The sequence below is a fragment of the Chrysoperla carnea genome, chromosome 3 (assembly GCF_905475395.1).
Source record: "Chrysoperla carnea chromosome 3, inChrCarn1.1, whole genome shotgun sequence".
In the NCBI taxonomy this organism is placed as follows: Eukaryota; Metazoa; Arthropoda; class Insecta; order Neuroptera; family Chrysopidae; genus Chrysoperla; species Chrysoperla carnea.
Window position 1 is genome coordinate 50663678 of NC_058339.1, and position 19725 is coordinate 50683402.

Below are 19725 nucleotides of genomic sequence, written 5' to 3' on the forward strand. Positions count from 1 at the left end.
AATTTCAAGAAATTATTTTATTTTAAAGAACACTATACACTTATCGGCTAATCGATATAGTTATTTTTACTTATAATAGTTTTTATTTAATCGATACTTTTTGTCTAATTTTTATCGTCTAAAATGATAATGTTCAAAAATTTGCCATAGGATCTAAAAAATTATCATATTTTAACCATGTAATCGTTCATGAAATTCAAATATTATACTATTTACAAAACTCGAGTAATATTTTATAATTTACAAAAAAAAAAAATATCGTATAAAGTCGATAATTCCGGACAAAGTTGATAAGTCACAATTATCGGACTTAGTTATATTTTAATCAAACATAGCTAAGATTTATCCAAATTAAATCACTATATCATGCCTGTTCTATATTTAAATATCTATTTATCTGTTCGAAAATATATTCTTTACCTTCATTAAATATTCCTGAAGGTTAAAAACAAGATCACCATGGGATATAACGATTTTGGTCCTACAACTTTCATTTTAACATTTTCTTCCATTTGACGAGCTTGTGTGCTAATTGACTTCGTTTTATGTTCATTTACATGTATTTTTAAATGAAATATATCAAGGTATACTAAGTTTAGGCCCAAATTTGTAACGCTTAAAAATATTGATGATTTGAACAAAGTTTTGGCATATGTTTATAAATTCCCTTAATTAGTCCATTTCCGGTTGTCTGATCGTCCGCCTGTCGCGTTAAATACACGACAACCCAAAAACGAAGAGATATCAAGCTGAAATTTTGACCCATCTTGTAAACCGTTAGAGATAGAACAAAAGTTTAAATGTAAAAAATGTTCTTTTTAAAAAAACAAACAACTTTTGTTTGAAACATTTTCCTAAAAATCACTTTTCATTCGTAAGGGCACAAGTTAAATTTGAAACATTTTATAGTCGCAACACAGCCGAGTTATATATACACGACTGTAGCTAGCACTGACTATACATAGTATTTCAAAACTAAGTCAGTCAATTGTTTGTTTTTCACTTGTTTTATTCAACATATCACTATTCAGAATTAACTAAGAATTTTAATCTGTATGAACAGTGAAAACTTTCAACATCGTAATGATTGTGATAGTGTAGAATCCATTAAGGTTTTTGAAACAATCGAGGCTAATTATACTCGGACATCCTTCTTATATCCCTGGCTTTGCCTCGTGTGATTTTAGTCACGGCTTACGTATGATGACGAGTTATTGAGTAAATAGTGTTACAAAAGATCGTTAGAAGATAATGGTTTGAATTATTCCTCAATTATATTGACAGTGATGGATTTTATTTTGACAAACATTAGTAAGTAGTTGGATTTTTTCATAGAACAACGTGATATGTGCTTGAAATTTGAAAATAATCGGTCAGGTGGTTTACAAGAAAGAAGAACATAAAATTTTGTATATTACTCCTAAACTGAAACTAAACATGATTGTAAATAATGATTCTGTCACTTAACAATTTTTTCTAAAAACTTAATTAACCAAAATTATTCACATTTCATTATTTTTGAGTACTAAGGTGATTTTTTTGTGAATTGAACATTTGACGTCATAGCTTAATACATAAGTATAAAAAAAAAAATTCAAATGATAATTGAGAAAATTGAAGTATAATTATGTTTATTTACAGACGTATATTTTCATTCATTCATATATTTATAAAGAAAAATGTGTGTATGGAACTCTTTAATCGAATACGAATTGAAATCCGCTTTAGACACATTGTGAATAGAATGAGAAGTTTACACTGAAGAGACAGTAAAAGCATACTAACACATATATAAAAGAGTGTGTAGTGTTAATCTTCCTTATTATCCGTAATTTACTATCTTTCTCTTCTATTATAGATTTTATATGAAATTAAAATGAAACAGAATATCATACGCCATCTGACATATAGTGCTTGCACAGAAGCACACCACAAACATAGATTGCCGTCAAGTTCAGATGAACGTGACGCAACATTTAACGAATGAGTTACATGTGTTGAACAGAGAAAGCAAATCATATACGGGGGCCGCAGTAGTATAAACGGATAGTATTTTCATCCAATAGGAAACGAGTTTGCGTTCAGACCTTCCTTTGTCATCAATGGGCTACGGACGAGTCTATTACAGTTGTGGTGATAGTCAGTTCATATTTATATAAAATTTTATAAACTTGGTAAATATTTGATATTATGATGTAAATTTATTTAAATTTAAAATAAATAATTAATAATAGTTACAAGATAAAAGTATTTAGTTGATATTAGATATAAAAATTTTATTATAACCATTTTGTTGTAAATACAAGAACCCCCCTGTGTAGTATAAGTGGACTATATCGAGCACAATTGCAGCTGACTGCACGTACGTTTTGTAGTACGATCGGACAGGTCTAGGAGGTAGTGTCGTTTTGTTGCACCGCGGGTGTCTGTCAGCTTGTAAAATGTCAGCAGCTTTGGCTGGTGTTGAGGCCGTGGATTTGGTTTCGCGATTTATTCAGTATGTTCTTTTAGATTAAGTGTATTTTGATAATTGTTCGGTTGTTGAGAATTGTTTAAGTTGGACCCGGTGTATTTATATAAATTAAAATACGGTGGTTGTAAAGGCATTCAAGAGACCCTAAGCCGGTGATCTTCGCTCGTCTGTAAAATATGCTTAAGTTTTTAACACATAAACTTCGTACGCATTCAATAAATGAAGATAACTATATTAATAAGGTGTGTATCCCATGTTATAGATTGTATTTTTTTTTTTTGTAAGTTGGGGTAACCTGACTGAAGGTCACGTAGTATTACATAGTATATGAAAAATGGCTGCCCTGGTAGTTGCTCTGAACAAAGAGACTCAACTTCCAGTTGATATTTTTACATGAAATTACAGGTGAAATCTTTTAAAAGTCAATGTAGATTATTTAGATAAATGTTAAGTTTCATTTTATGTAAAAATTTCAATAATTTAGTGTTTACTTTTCGAGAAATATACGATTATGTACCGGTTGTAAACATGGCGACATAATCGTTATATTGGAATATTATTGTACGATATTTTCAATTGTTTCTAATTGTTAGTATATTGATTCATTGTTTTATTTACAGGGAGACGAAGACCACGACTCCGGCACTGAGTCTGATGAACAAATTGACAATCCGGAATTAACACCGGAAATTGGTAAGGGATTTTATAATTCGCCATTTTTCAATGAAATGTTTTTCCACAACCACTTACTTTCACTATTTTTGAACTTATCCCATTTCATGTGTGATTCGTTTGAAAATTTTTTGGAATTGTACCAAATTATTTAGATTTTTTATATTTACGTTTTTTAATTAGAAATTTTTTCTATACAACGTTTAAGTGTTTTAATTAAGAGTCGATTATTTTGTGAATGGGTATGGTCGGTTGTCTTTGTTTGAAAAAAAATGCAATTAGCTTTGATGCATTTAATTAAGGCTTTTATCCATGCATTTTAATGAAATAAATTTTTTTCCTATGTTCGTTATTAGAGTGAAATAAAAAAAGTTTTCGTATAACGGCTATGTGTAGAATTTTTTTATTGATTTTTTTTTTTGTTATTTATTTTAAAGTGGTCTCCGATTTCTTTGTGTGTATAGTGAACAAGCTTTGGAATAAATTCCCGTCTTGATTTACTGGATTATTTGCATTTTATTATTGTAAATTAGATTTTTTACTGGATATCAAATTTCAATAAATACCTTAACCTTTTGTTAATGTTGTTTTTTGTGGTTTTTTTGTTTCTCAAACATTTTTTAAAAGTTAATTCAGGAATTTAAAGAATAAGTTCAGGAATTTAAAAACAAACAGTTTATAACACTGGATTGGGGAAAGAATCTAAAGTAACAGAAATCTTTCTAAAAAAAAAAAGGAAATTTTTGTTTTGAGTTTATACTCAGAAATAATTGTTCTCGATATTTTACAATTTTTACAGAGGGTACATGAATAAGATTGTCCTTTTTAGACAACAAAAATGGTCAGGCAAAAATGATAATTTGATAATCATATCGTAATTATATCGTTTCTCAAGAATTATTTTTAACATAAATGACATTCATTGCATCGAAAATTATCTGATTTTGATAAATTTTTCGATATTATCTAAAAAAATTCATCGAATTAAATTAGGCTGGGTTAATATTAACCTGATTTATTTTTTAACAAGTTAAGTTCCGAAATTTAAAGTCGATTTTTATGAATTTTCGTTCCATGATTTTCGCCTATTTTTGGATGAGAAACTTTTGGAAACAAGCGTAGCTAATTATTTCGATTTAAATTAGGTTGAACTAATCATTTCATACTCGAATCCTAAATTTCCTAGGTTCCAAGAGTACATGAGAAAGTTAAACCGTGAAATACAAAAATTGTGTTAAAATTGACATCAATCACAGTTTCTGAGATATCATTTCAAATTCAATCCATTAAGTACCAGCGTTTATTTGAAAATAACTTTTGGTTATCAGCGATAGATTTCCAACGGAATGCAAGGAAATTATTAATTTCGTAAATTCCTTTTAGGGATTAGGTAGTTAAGAAGTTATTCAAATATTTCTAAAGTCCAATTGATTATAAATAATTAATTTCGAAAATCCCTTTTATGAAGTAGGTAGTATGAAAGTTATCCAAATATTCCTAAAGTCCAATTGATAGGAAATAATTAATTTCGGAAATTCCTTTTAGGAAGTATGTAGCATGAAAGTTATCAAAATATTCCTAAATTCCAATTGATAGGAAATAATTAATTTCGGAAATTCCTTTTAGGGAAAAATCCAATAAGGATGAAGTTCAATTTATATAAAATTTTTCTCCTAAACCAAAAATTTGTTCTTTGGAAGCAAATTAAAAATAAAATCCAAAATGATTTTAATTGAATTCCAAGATGATTATTCTTATCGATTATTTATTTTAACCGTTACTTTCAAGATGAATTTTTTTTAAATTACGATTTTTTTTTTAAATTTTGATAAGTATTAGCAATTTAAGATTTATTGCCGTTAGAATCTATAAATAAAATTATATAATTTCAAATAAAAAATATTTTTGATGTATGTGACATGTAAGTAAGCTTCCTTAATTTTTATCCACGGTTTAAAATAACCATAGACTGGAATTTTGCTATTTTAATTATAAATGCGATTTATCATCAAAAGATTTTAGTATTTATCATATTCAATTTTTATTATTTATAAAATGAAAAAGTTTAAAAATGTTATAAAAAATTGAAATTAATAAATCACATTACTTCTATTAGTAGGTATTTATTTTTAATAATAAATTTCGTTTTTATCTTCTTGGAAGTAAAACTCATAACGATAAATGTTTATTTTATATCGGATATTTCAAGTGCGTACTCGAAATTTTTTTTGAAGACAGAATATGAACTTTTCTTGCTCGTAATTTTTAGTTTTTATTTTGTTGACTATTGACATTGGACAATTGGTTTACTTAAAATAAAAATAAAAAAAATTTGCTTATTTTTCGATTAACAAGCAAGTTCTGGAGACTTTCGACTGAAATCGCTTTGATATCGGCCTTAGAATGCGGTGGTATCTCAGCAAATCGAGATACCACGGCAGCGCAATCGAACTCAACGAAAACCCAACGCAATCAAATCAACCCAAAATTCCCTGTCAAATGAACCCAATTTTCGTATTTTTTGGATCCAAAAGTTGTTTGATTTTTGCTCTCAAATTAAAAAAATCTAGAAAATTATAATTTGAAATTTGATGAAAGTTGACATACTTAGGTAATTTTAATCCAAAAGTAAACAAATCGGTTCATCAATTGAATGAGTTTTCGATACCTTCTAAAATCTTGTACGAAATGCTTTTATTTCCAAGGGATTCTAAATAGCATGAAAATGAAAAAATCCCATCACAAAATGAGCTAGATTTATATATTTTGTTGGATCCTAATTGCCTTAATAATTCGAATATCTGGAACTTTTTACTAAATTAAGTTAATTTTCCAGTTGATTGACAATATTCTAAGGTAAATGTATATTTAACTATGTACCCAATCACTATGAATATCAATAGGCTTCTGTTCTTATGGTTTGATAAAGCAAACCATTTTAAAAGTTGATTTTTTTTTAAATCAATCAAAATATAGATTTTTGTAGTTCCGAAAAGGAGGTACTACTTTGAAGCCTTTGTACTCGATATACCTATCAGTCTCTGACTTCCAAGCTAACAAAGGAACCAATCAGTGCAGTTTTTGAAGTAAAAACTTCTTGAACCGCGTTGAGCGATTTTATTATAATAGTTTTTTTTAGTAGAGGTTATCAATTCTAAATTGTTGGTTAACATGGTTTGAATCGTCACCTTGAAAGCGACATACCTCTTTGAAAATACCGATTCATGACCCATTATTGAAGTTAAGCAACATTAGGTACAGCGAAACGTGGTCGGGTTTTCCCAGTATGTTAATAATTAAAAATTATGAAATTTTAATCAATTCATGCTATAATTAACTAAAATATTCAAAATAACACAGTTATTCCAAAGCTTTAAGTTTTCATTTCTGCCGACACTCTCCATGACCCCCTATAATTTTTTAAACTGAAAGCTGCTTCAATGAATGAGGCAATTTTAATTTAAATCTGATTTGTCATAACAGAAAATCAATTTTTTCTTAGAAAGTATATGCAGGTATTTTTTCATGCGATTGGGAGCGCAGATAAATATTATTATTATTATTATTAATAATAATAATAATAATATTTATTAATTTATCTGTACTGTAGTTTATTAAGTAGATATGTTAATAAACTTAACATATCTACTTGTCGAATAAAATGAATCTTCCCAACGCCTCCACCATAATTAAGTCGAATTAATGTTTTGCCATGTTTGGGTTCTTACTGGCGTATCTTCCAATCGCGTAGATATGTTTTTATGTTTATTTGAAATCTGATTTAATCGGGGTTTATAATTTCTTTAAAAGATCGTCAAATTCATTTGTTTATTGTATGAATCTGAGGCTATAACTAATCGATAATGGAGTAGTAATATTTGTGATCAAAATTTGCAATTTTTGTTCGTGTATTATGGAAGTTTGACTAAAAAGAAAACGATAAATTTTATGATTAAACAAAAATTGTTTATTTGTATTCACATTATGTTATTATGTCATAATCACAAGTCTTATTGATAAATAATATCATAATTTATAATGATTATTGATTTTGTCATAGAAATTTTTTAAAGTACTTGAAAATGTAATTGATGAAAAAATAAACATATATATTTTTTACTGTGTAGCTCTTAAAACGGTCGTTTATTTGGTTTTGAAGCTTGTGTATGTCTTTTTATAATTAAGTAATTTTTTTTATAGATAAAATATGTATTAGTATAGTAAGTCACTTTAACACGAACAATTGTTTGTTTTCTTAGAAATAATTTGATAGGTAAATGTACTTCACTTTTTCAAATTATATTTGATTATTAGTTACTGATAATAATTTATTAAAAGTATGCATAATATATCCCATAGTCTCGTGATGTTGTCCCATAAATCTCATACAGAATGTCCCATTAATTGTTTGGTAATTTCGAATAAATTTAAAGCAAATTTTATAGGGCTTATTCGCGGTTCCGAGAAACTATAGCTGGCACGTAAATAGTACTTGAAGAGGGTATAAACATCTATCTCCATGGTATAAACGAACAAAAAACCATATAATATAAATTTTCACCTGTACACCTAAATATCTATTTTGAAGTTAACCAATCAAAAAATAACTAAAGTTGCAGAATTTGATGGAGGGCATTATTCTCTGACATTATATTTGACCTAGTTCTTCGGGTTTCTTTAATAATTAATTTAGAAGATTCTAAACGGTAAGAGATAGAATAACACTTTAAATTAGAAAGTCCTCACAAAAGAACTAACTATTTTTGTTTAAAACATTTATTACGAAAAACGATAGCTTTCGGAGAAAATGCGACTTAAAAATATGTCATTATTGCATTTAATCGAAAGAAAACATACTTAAAGTTTATCAATAATTGTGGGTCAAAGTCATGAACACAGGCGAATGTCCTCTATTGCTCTTGACAACTTTTGACCAAAGCATTTTTCCGTAGTTAGCGTGTTTTCTTTCGATTAAATGCAATGATGACATATTTTTAAGTCGCATTTCCTCCAAAAGCTGACGATTTTCGAAAAAATGGTTTAAAACGATTTTCGAAATAATGCTTTTTTCTTAGTACACCTGGAGATGATTTCAATGCCTGAAAGCTTCGTGCCAATTCAAGCTAGAGCGTTTACTCCTTAATTATCTTTGATTCAGCAGTTATAACATATCTATGTTGTACCTTACCGACAGCTCATTCAGGGATAATCGCCAGTTCTGTGCCACTTCGCTGGTAGAAAGGATAGTTATATTGCTTTAGAAGTGTTGTTTATTTCTTCATTTTTGTAAGATATTGATGTACGAAAAATAAATTAGTAGCGACTCGGTCCCGTTTCGCCATCTCCGAGTAGGCACCACCAAGTATGCACCCGGTTTACCGTCTAGTAGTATTCTACCGAGAGCAAACCTACTCCCTACTATTCCAACCCCCTCTATCTTGAAAATGCTCTGCCATATGTATGAGAGAAAATGATCCACACCGACTCAGGAGCTTATTTATCACGCAACAGAAAGTTAGGGTTTATGTTATTTACACAATTTACGAAATTTTAATTAAGATATAGGCACTATACATGAAAACCTTTCGGGGAAAATTTATCTACATGATGCTGAAAGCAGTTTCAAAAGCAGGTTCGTGGTTTAGAAGGAGTTGGCGGATAATAGATAAGCAGACGAGGATAGCGACTTTCTTTTTTACTATGAATTAATAGATATTGATGGAAGAAGTAAAAGAGATTATCCTTTAAATTAGGATATTTTCAAGCAAGAACCTTTCAAAATATTATAAATATTGTTTTGTCTACGTTGATTTTTTTAAAATACTACATAGACTATTCATCCACGACTTACGGTCTAGATTAACTGTTGACATATTCAACTAATTTTTTTTTGTCTATTTTAAGTTTTAAAGTTAGTCAAAATAACAGACAGAAAAACTGAAGTAAGAAGTAAAGTTGATGATGTTAAAATTGTTTAGGACAACATATTTTTGTAACGATAATGTTACTACTAAAACTCTACTACTGGGTACTATATGACTACTACTACTGATGAGTGAGTTTCATAGATGTTTTCTTATAAAAAAAATCTTGTTTATTCTAACATCAGCTTATTTAAGTTTTGTCACGTCTTTTATCAGCTGATAGAAGATATTTTAAGTATATTTGAGTTTATACTAACCAGTTTTATGTTATACCTACCGTTCATGTGTGTGACACTTCATGGAATTGTGTAGTAATAGAAGATTTCAAACAATTTTTATAAAAAATAAATAAATATTTATAATAAGAAACAAATTAAGAAAATATAGTTGAAGGATGATAAAAAAAAACTTTGTTTTATTTTACATTTTGAAATTATCATAAAATAGAGTTGCGATTGGTTCAAAAACATTTGACTATAAGCTAGGGTTCCTAAACGCCTGGGCTTGGCAGTGTATCACGACTACTGCAGGAGCTGTGACAGTGGTGAGGAGGAGGAGACAATGTCTCATCTTTTCTGTCACCACCCAGCTCTTGCCATGAGGAGATGGACTTACTTGAGCCAGCCTTTGACGAACTCTCCGACCTCAAGTCCGTTCTTAAACAGATTCAAATGGTTCATGTAGTAGTGGCCGGGGATAGGTCAACACTTTTTTGGTATCACAACGGACAGAATGGTCTATGTGTGTTCCACCCCAGGACAGCCACTCTAACCTAACTTAACCTAGAGTTCCTGCTTTTGTCTTTAGTCTGTTAAAAGACAGGAAAAAAGTCAATGTCTCGAGAATTCGATCAATCAATTCCGTGCGCTAGGTAACTAAACAAACACGCATTAACAAGAGACGAGTTTAGAGTACAGCATCGAACGCCTACTCTTGAAAAAATATGCAAAGCTGTAATGGCTATTCAGCGATACATCAACGGAGAATGAGCGTGTTTTCTCGTTATAAAATTTTAACAAAAAAAGAGTCTAAGCAAAACAAGAAAATACGTGGGTGATAAAATGAGCGCTCATTTTTTTAATATTACTATACGGTATTTTTGCTCATAAAATTGTTCTGAAAGCAGTAATTTGGCTCATTAAATACAAGCATTTTTTATGCCAAAGACTATGGTATAGAGCAAGTTCAATTTAATAAAACAATTTAAGTTAAGTTGTTGAAAAAGCAGTATCGATAATGCCACTGACTAATACGTAGTTCAAAGTTTACTTAAGGTAAATATTAGAGATGAAATATTCGGCAACTAGGCAAGGTAGGAGGACTAAACGCCGGATATCCGGCTACCGGATATTAGGCTCGGTACTGCCACTTTTTCTACTTATCATTGTGGTTTTATGTTTGACTGATTACAAAGAAATGCCATTATCAAAAAAACGATCGCCAATATTTTGATTTAAACAGTGAAAATAACAAGTACTCGGCATGTTTTTTGTGTCAAATGTTCAAATTTCTCCATTTGGTGAAGGTAACAAACTAACAGTAACAGATCATCGCCTTCATCACCTGCTAAACGAATGAAAGAGATGTAACTGGATCCAGCTTCACACGTGACCCTTACCCACAAATGCGGAAAATTTGGTATTCATTTTCCACAATTTGCCATTAATTTTGAGTACTCAAACATTTTTGACGTGCGATTATTAAAATAAACTAGTGTAAAATACATAACCAGTTCGGCCGGATACTGAATTACTATCCCGCATCTGCCTGGCTAATGAAAACAGGCCGGATACCGGATAGCTATATTTTAATGCAGAATATATAGCTATATTTTAATGCAGATATGATATACAAATTGCATAATAAACAAAAATTATTTCTTTAGCCTGTATTTTCCTAAGCGGTACATTTTTAGGCCGTGATTCTAAATTTCCTCAGTAGCCGAGCTTGTAAAAGAGGATTAAATCATCGAATTTTATAAAGGAGTAAGGAAGGTATCACATGGGCAGGAAGAACCAGGCTAAAGAAATAATATATCAGATACTTTTCTTCTTTTAGCCCTTCAAAGTGTTGGCTGTAAAGTTTTTCCTTAATATCAGAGGAAATGAATGCTGGTATTAATACATTTACAAATCAAAATGAGTGCTGGTAGAAATTTTAGTAATTTTATTGATAGGTTTGCTTTTAAGAAATTGGGTAATAATAATATAGAAAATTTTATTTATGTAGTTAATTCACGAGGGTCGAGAAGGATTTATTTGAGGTGAAACTACTACAGCATCGTTTAAGTGAAAAAATTACTTAATCCCATTATGATACAATTTTTTTTTTATTGCTAAATATAATACCTGCTTTTTTATTTTGGATTATATTTGACCTTCGACTATAAATTCAGTAATTTTATTTAATCGATTTAATATCAAACATGTCAAAATTATCAGTATTTATAGTGTACCACAAGGTACTGCCTTGTCTTAATCTAAACGTTTCTTTCTTAATCTCCAAAGTAAAAAAAAATTATAAGTAAAAAAGTATAATAAATTTACATTAAAAAAAACGTGATTTAACTTTATAAAATGTAATAAGAAATGGTATATTTCCCCCGAAAATATAGACTTATGCATTGTATCGGAAGTCAGCGGGAATGGATGGACATACGTTATAAATTAGTTTTCTCAAATTTGGTATGTAGAGTTGTTTTCAGCCCATGTTCTCTCGTTGCTGTGTTGAAATATCATGAATTTTTTCGATTTTTGAGTCTGCGCTTTTCCACTGGCTTTTCAAATTGACTTAAAATGTTGAAAATCTGTTGTAGATTGTGTTTTAGTGTCAAGGAAGTGCCTTTTGATGACGTACTCTGTTCGGTCTACCTTCCAACACTTTGATGTTAATAAATTATGTATTCTAAAACGTGAAAAGACAAAAAAAAATTATTTAAAAAATCAAAAAACCAGACTGCGTAGCGACCCACTTGACATAGTTCGCCGACTCATTTTTTTCTTTTTAACAATATGGTGTCTGGTGGTCGGTATATTGAATTTTCATTATTGGCGTAGCTTTAGTAGTACTTTCTAGGCTAAGAAAAATCGATTATTGTAAAAATCATCAAAATCGGTCCACGCGTTTGGTCTCTAGTGTGGCACATATGGCCTGGAGGTCGCCATATTGAATTTTCATTACCGTCATATCTTCATAGACAAATCGATTGACGTCTGAATCATCAAAATCGGCCGACGCGTTTGGTCTGTGCCATATATTAACACACATTTATAGACTGATAAATACATTACCACTCTTTTGCGATTTTTTACTCCTTTGCGTTGCCCAGACGGGTATAAAAGCAACAAATGAAGGGAAATAAAATCTTAATGATGGAGCTCTGCTGCTCACTGATTTTTTACATTATACTTTTTTAAAAGAACAATCACTATTAGGTACTAGCTGAATAGTTTTCAATCCATTCACGTTAAAAAACTGATAATATTTCGAATAACAATTGTATGTAAAATTGTAGGTTATAATTTATTCTGGAAGAAGTCAAATTTAAAATTGAGCTTAAAAAATTAAGGTTGTTAGCATGAGAATTTAATAAAAAATCAAGATATGATGACTGGCGTTGCCCCCTTAAGCTTCAAAACTCTTTAGAACATTCTGCTGTTTTCTACTCAACGTTTCTCAATCTTTTATCAATTCTAAAACATTTTGAATCAGTTTGAAGGATCTTATAAGGAATCAATTCAAAAGGCATTTTCATTTAGACAATCGATCTTTTCATTTTAAAAAGTGATTGCCTTATGTTTCGGATAGTTTGTTAAAAAACTAATGTATAACAATGACATAACAAATGAATAATAAATAATATTGCCCGAAACAATAACAAATGAATAACAAATAATATTGCCCGAAACAACAATAATGAATCGTAATTGAAATGAAAAAAATCTATTCCTAAAACCTAAGCTTGAAATGAAGTTATCATTTGATGCTAATCCAAGTAATGGTTTCCAAGCTTAGCAGAATGCGTAACAATCTCCGCCCAAGACAGAAGAAAAATAAGGTTGGTTGTTATTTCCACTAAGCAAAACTACTCACATTTACTTTTTGGATCTCTTTTACCCAATCTAAGCCTATGGTCGTGGTTTGAATAAAAATCATTCTACTGCAAGTTATTAAAACCCCAAAAACATAAAAATATCTTGGGTAATTTCCCAAATTTTTCTATTCATCTTCATACCCAAACATATTCCCTGGTAAATCCCAGTAGGGGATAATTCAGATAGCGAATTGGCCATATTACCCATAAAAATGTGAAACTAGACTTATAATTAAAAAACGAAGAAATTATAAGCAATCAAAGATTGCATTCAAAGGTTGCCCATCTCCTTTGAGCAAAACAAAGTTTTATATGTAATCTCTATGGCGATACCCACATATGACGTCACTAGTGGGTATCTTCCTCTTTGTTTATTTAGGAATTTTAAACGTTTATATCTTGCATACCTACTAGTAAAGATTTGTAAAACAAACTTCACTTTTTTGCACGTCCAGTAAGAATTTTTCACCTGAAGTGATAAAAAAAATTTAGTCCGAAATCTCTATTTGTAGTCTCTATAGACTTTTGATGAAAACAAACAATATACTGTTGAGTTAATTGTTGAAATTAACCATGTATAGACAGTGTTGATGACGCAATCGTTTGTTTTTTGAGGTTACGTTAATAAAGAAAGTTATCCACTCATAGATAGCCACACATTCACAACTGATATTTCCATATAAAACATGTTTCAAACAAAAGTTGTTAATTTTTTTATAAGGAACATTTTTTACATTTAAACTTTTGTTGTATCTCTAACGGTTTACAAGATGGGTCTTACGAACCAAAGGCCCGATTAACCTATGTTGCTCATTTACGAACTAGACCTCACATGTCCTGAACTCGCTATAAGAATTTCAGCTTGATACCTTTTTTCGTTTTTGAGTTATCGTGTACACAGACGGACAGATAGACAACTGGAAGTGGACTAATTAAGTGATTTTATGTATATCAAAATTCGTAGCATCAATATTTTTAAGCGTTACAAACTTGGGACTAAACTTAATATGATATATTTCATATATACATGTTATAAAAACTCAGGAATAGTTAAAAATATTTGTCGGTAAACAGAACCATTCAAATGATATAAATTCAATAGTTTTTAAACTCAAAATCATTAAGTATTTTTTAAATCATTTATACAAAAAAAAAATTTGTCTATTCCATAGGATGTTATTAACGATGATTATACAAGGTTATTAATGATTCTGTATTAGTAAAATGATTGGTAAAGCAATACACCCTAAACTGAATGGTATATACGATAGCATACATACAACAGTCGACGGTATACATATTTTATTTTATATATCTGTGAGATCATACAAAATATTTCACTGTATATTAAACGGCATAATTACAGAAATAATTTTATACCTTTTTCGAAATGATGATTAGCGATCATGTATTTAATGATGCATAACTCACGAAAAATCGTCCATATATAAATGATTCAATTAATTTCTTGTAATGGGCATATTTAATGTCAACTTATTTGAGTGTAAATAAATATTTATGTATATAGAGGTACTGGGTGCTTCAGTTTTTTATTTATTTATTGTAAAGTATGCAATAAATCTATATTTTGCTTAAAAAAAATTACAACAGTATCTAAGAGTTAATTTTAATTGAATTTGTAGTGAATTCATTCAGTTTTCATTAAAATTTTTCCATAAATTGTTAGGTGAATAGAATCTTAATTAAGAGAATGATTTTTATTCTAGATCACATACAAATTTTTAATGATCTCTTCAATTCTACTGAACTAATTTTTTGGATTTTACCGGTACAATTAAGGTAGTGCGAGCGACAAGGGAAGTTTAGACTTGTGGTTGAAATTATTTGTACCTTATTTTCAACTTTGATGATGAATTCTTATAACTTCATGAATTTAGACGAAAAATAAGAATAAAATGTTTCGATATCTGCTTTGGTTGTAGAAATATCGATATCTAAATAATTTAGCAAAATTTTCCATTTTCGATATTTTGAAAAGTACCTACTCCTGATATCGAAAAATTTTATTCTTACTTTTCGTCTTATATTATCAAGTTAAATAAATCACCATCAAAATTGAAAATATATATTTTTTCAATTTGTGTCCCCACTAGCGTGTCGTACATTCTTAAATAGTCGGGCATAACGGTTTTTTTTTTTTTTTTTTTTTTTTTTTTTTTTTTCTCAATAATTTATTAAGATTATAACTTTAATTTAAATATTTTTTTTTTTGGAATTGATTTCAGGCCATTGCTTAGTGAATATTTGTGTATTAGTGAAATAAACTGAATTTTCGTCCTGGTTAGAAAGTTCGAGAAAAAATTTTAATTTTAGAATTCTTTTGCAATTTTATGACTAGAATGAAAGTGTATTCTTTTGACTGGACCATTGTACCTTGTAATGAGTAAAAAAGAATTAAAAAATTGTATGCCAATGCGTAAGCTTAAACATGAAATTGATTACATTTTTATTTATAAGAATTACAACGTGGGATTTTTGATTATTGAGCCAGCCCATTTCTAATAAGTTGTACTAAGGTTCGTCAACTAAAGATTTGATTGGATAATTTTTATTGATTCTTAACCTGAAACATTCTGTTTTAATCATCAAATAATCTATCTGCTTGTCTGCTTATTGTAAATACAAATCATGCATTTTATATTTATATTTACATTTAAATGGCTTATAAATTTAAAAAATTTACTTAGGTTAATGGTTTTTATTTTTTATTTCATAGAAAAATGATTTATGAAAATGCATGAGAAGATGATAATTCATTATTACATCTCTCTTTTAATATGCCTTTTTTATGTTTTTAATTGCAATAGCAGGAAGTTTATGGAAGGAGAAACATAAGTCAGTCAACCTTCTATCGATTTTGTTATCACAAATTTATTATTACACAGGTTTCAGAAAAACGAACAATGAATTTCACAGCGTTAACATTTCTTACCCTTTAAAATCTCGGTTCAGAACGGAGGGAGTCGATAAAAATTCTTGAGTATTAGATTCAAAACTATTAAAGATCTAGATTCGATCATTTTTTCGCAGAGATAGAGAAATTTCGTGTGAAAATTTACCTTTGAAAACATTTGCGGAATATATTTAAAAATAAAAAGGTTCCTTCCAGTAATTCACAGGTGTCTGGTCTTATATAACGCTTAGTCTTATATTATGGCTAGGTTAGGTTAGAGTGGCTGTCCTGGGGTGGGACACACTTAGACCTTAGGGTCCGTTGTGATACCGTAAAAGGGTTGGCCCATTCCCGGCCACTACTTCATGAACCATTTGGAGCTGTTTAAGAATAGCAGGAGGGCTTTGACGTCGACTGACTTTAGGTCGGAGTGGTCGTCAAAGAAAGGCTGGCTCAAGTCCTTCTTCTCATGACAAGAGCTGGGCAGTGACAGAGAAGATTAGACATTGTCTCCTCCTCTTCACCACTGTGACAGCTCCTTCAGTAACCGTGATACACTGCCAGGCATAAGCGTTCAGCATGATTGCCGCCCAGCCAGTGTACTGCGGCAGCCGCAACAACTTTGTGAACAGAGGCCCTTGGTAGGTCTTATATTTTTATTAATATATTTTATTTTTATCTGACTACTATTAGTCTGGTTATAGAAGCTCTTCATATATATCTAAAAATCCGAAGAAATCAAAAGATGCAACTAAGATGTATGAAAATTGCCTCATAAATAATTTATTTCATGACATGTAACCATGTTAATCTAATAGAAACTTCATCTAATATGGCAGACCATATCACTATTAATTATTTAGTTAATCAACAGGTTTATTTTTGTGTCCGTGACAGTGTCCTCGAAATAAAAAATAAAATACTTAAAATATCCCAAGTTGAGATTTCGAACTGTAAAATACTCTTATTGACTGAAGCTCCAGGAATGTATTGTTTATGAAATTCAATAAACAATTCAATATGTTATGAAAATTAATTGGTCATAATATTTCAAAAATTAATATAAATTTTAAAGACATTTTCCGTACTTCAAGTAAAACGCTCTAATAATAAATATATATTATGATTATAATAAATTTAGACATTTTAAACATTTCATATATTACAAATACCTAAGAAGTGCCAAAAGCCATATTTTTATTATGCTTACTTAAAATATTATAATGTTTTAAGTGTTGTTGGTTAAGTGAAATTTATAATAATACAAGGTGGTACAAAAATAATCATCCTATTTTAAAAGTACTTATATTTTCTTAATAAAAATGTTTCTATGTACATTTTATGGGCCTCATACACTTGTGTTACCTACGTTTTTTATTTTAAGGTACATGACGGTACATCTTTTTAAACTATACCTCCTTAATGTGGGAAAATAAAATACCTACCAATAAGCAGTAATTAAAGTAGAACACTGTTTTAAAACTCAAAACACCATAGTTAACTTGAAATTATATACAGTAAACGCTAAACTTTTTAACACTAAAAAGTGGTATGTCTATTTTACTTGAAAATAAATGCACATGGATAGTCATTTTTTGGTTACTCGCCTTTCTATTAAGTATAATTGCTATCTCATTATTTATTTGAAAATTGATGAGTTAATTTTCGTGTATTTGTAAGATAATTTTCTCGAAAACTATGTTCATACTAGTTCATACAGATAAACAAGTGAAAACAAACAATTGACTGAGTTAATTATTGAAATACCATGTATAGACAGTGTTGATGACGCAATCGTATTTATGACTGATATTCCCATATAATACTTACTATAAAATTTGCATCTAATTTTCGCCCTCGTGGGTAAACAGTGATGTTAACAAAAAAATGTTGCAAACAAGAGTTGTTAATTTTTTTATAAGGAACGTTTTTTTGCATTCAAACTTTTGTTCTATCTCTAATGGTTTACAATACCCAATTGACCCGTGTTGCTCATTTACTGAAAAATTTCAATTTAATTTTTCTTTTCGTTTTTGAGTTATCTTGATGACAGACGAAAGACGACAGACAGACAACCGAAAATGGACTAATTAGATGATTTTATGAACACCTTTACCAAAGTTTTGTTTGTAGCATCAATATTTTTAAGCGTTACAAACTTGGGACTAAACTTAGTATACCTGGATATATTTCATATAAATGGTATTAAAAAAAATCACAATTTTTTAAGTTTTGTTCTGTCGACAGTTTCTATGACTTTCTAGCATTTTTTTGCATCACTTTGTACTAATAACAATTTTAATATTTATTTAATTTCAAATTTGACAAATCATTTTATTTGTTTTTCAAATAAATTTCTATATATTTACTTTAGTGTACCATTTTTATTCGACAATTTATACTCTTGGCCAGTTTGTTTTACATATTTTATGACTTCAAATTAACGAAAAATTGTATAGAGAATAAAATAAAAATTTTATATAGAAGACAAACTAAACTTCTATTGTGAAGTATAGTTTTTGAAAAGTTTCATTATATACATTTCCCATCTCAAAGATTCAACAAATTTTAATTATTGAAATAGGAAGTGTATTTGTGATAAAAAAGAATGAGAAGTGTCGTGGGATACCTTGTAGAATCTATGTTCTTTTAGTTATCAATTATGTATTATTGAATAACAAGCACGATGAAGGAATGATAATAAAATTGTATTAAATAATTTTTATCATTTTTTATCATGTTATGAAAAAACAGACATTTAATTATATTTATATATGTTCATCTAAATATGAAATTATTTTATGAATGGGGTATCTTTTTAATTTTCGGTAAATTATCAAGGCTTAAAATAACAAATTATATAAGCAAAGTAGAATTTATAAAAATAAATTGGCGAATATTGAAAATTTTAACGGGTTTCGACCTGCCGACCTTCCGCAGGAATGTTTCAAGATAATAAACTATATAAAAATGTTATGTGTCCAGCTCTCATCCGTCGAACGCGCAATAAGGAACATAGTTCAAACACTTTAATATTATTTTAATATTAATCACCCGGTATAACGAAATACGTATTAAAAGTTTCTTTTTTACTAATATATCTTTTTATTTTTGTCAAACGCATCAATCAATGGGGAAAAATTTTAGTTTTTCTCTAGGTTTGAAAGCTGATTCACCAAAATAGGTCTTACTTTGAATACATACCTATAGACAAAATATTAACGGTTTAGTGCAGAAGTTTACAAACTTTTTTCGCCCACTTCACACTAATTTATTCACCCACTTTTTGACGCCCGCAGTTTTCGATCCTATATTATATACTAAAACCCCTTGCAAGTTCGTAAGGAACCTCGATTCTTGCGAAACGTTTTTTACATATTACGTACTGTCTAAATTTGCAATTATCCACACGGAGACTTCCTCTATTTTTTATGTTCCTGTCTGTTTGGTAAATCTAGACATGCCAATAAATATATCCCTTTCGAAGTCTCAAGCGCAAGAGGACACTCACTCACTGTCGTGTTGGTGAAAATGTAAAAATCGAATTTCGCGTAGAATTTTTCTTCAATTTTTTCTAAATTTCTTAGATTGCTGCCAGACAAAATTTTGCACTTCATAAATCGTGTGATGCAGGTTCAAAGATAGATGA

General features: G+C 29.4%; 1 protein-coding gene across 2 annotated transcripts in view; it reads left to right on the plus strand.

Annotated features, from left to right (window-relative positions):
- The first annotated feature begins 2387 nt into the window (after positions 1–2387).
- LOC123294826 (autism susceptibility gene 2 protein) overlaps positions 2388–19725 on the plus strand; it is a 138897-nt gene continuing 121559 nt past the window's right edge. Inside the window, exons 1-2 of one of the 2 annotated variants that reach the window (XM_044875991.1) lie at positions 2388–2715; positions 3094–3166. In XM_044875991.1, the coding sequence (XP_044731926.1) occupies positions 2650–2715; positions 3094–3166 (139 nt within the window). In that variant the 5' untranslated portion in view covers positions 2388–2649. Of the gene's footprint in view, positions 2716–2767; positions 2879–3093; positions 3167–19725 lie in introns of those variants that run through there. The other variant, XM_044875992.1, reaches the window with a different exon arrangement.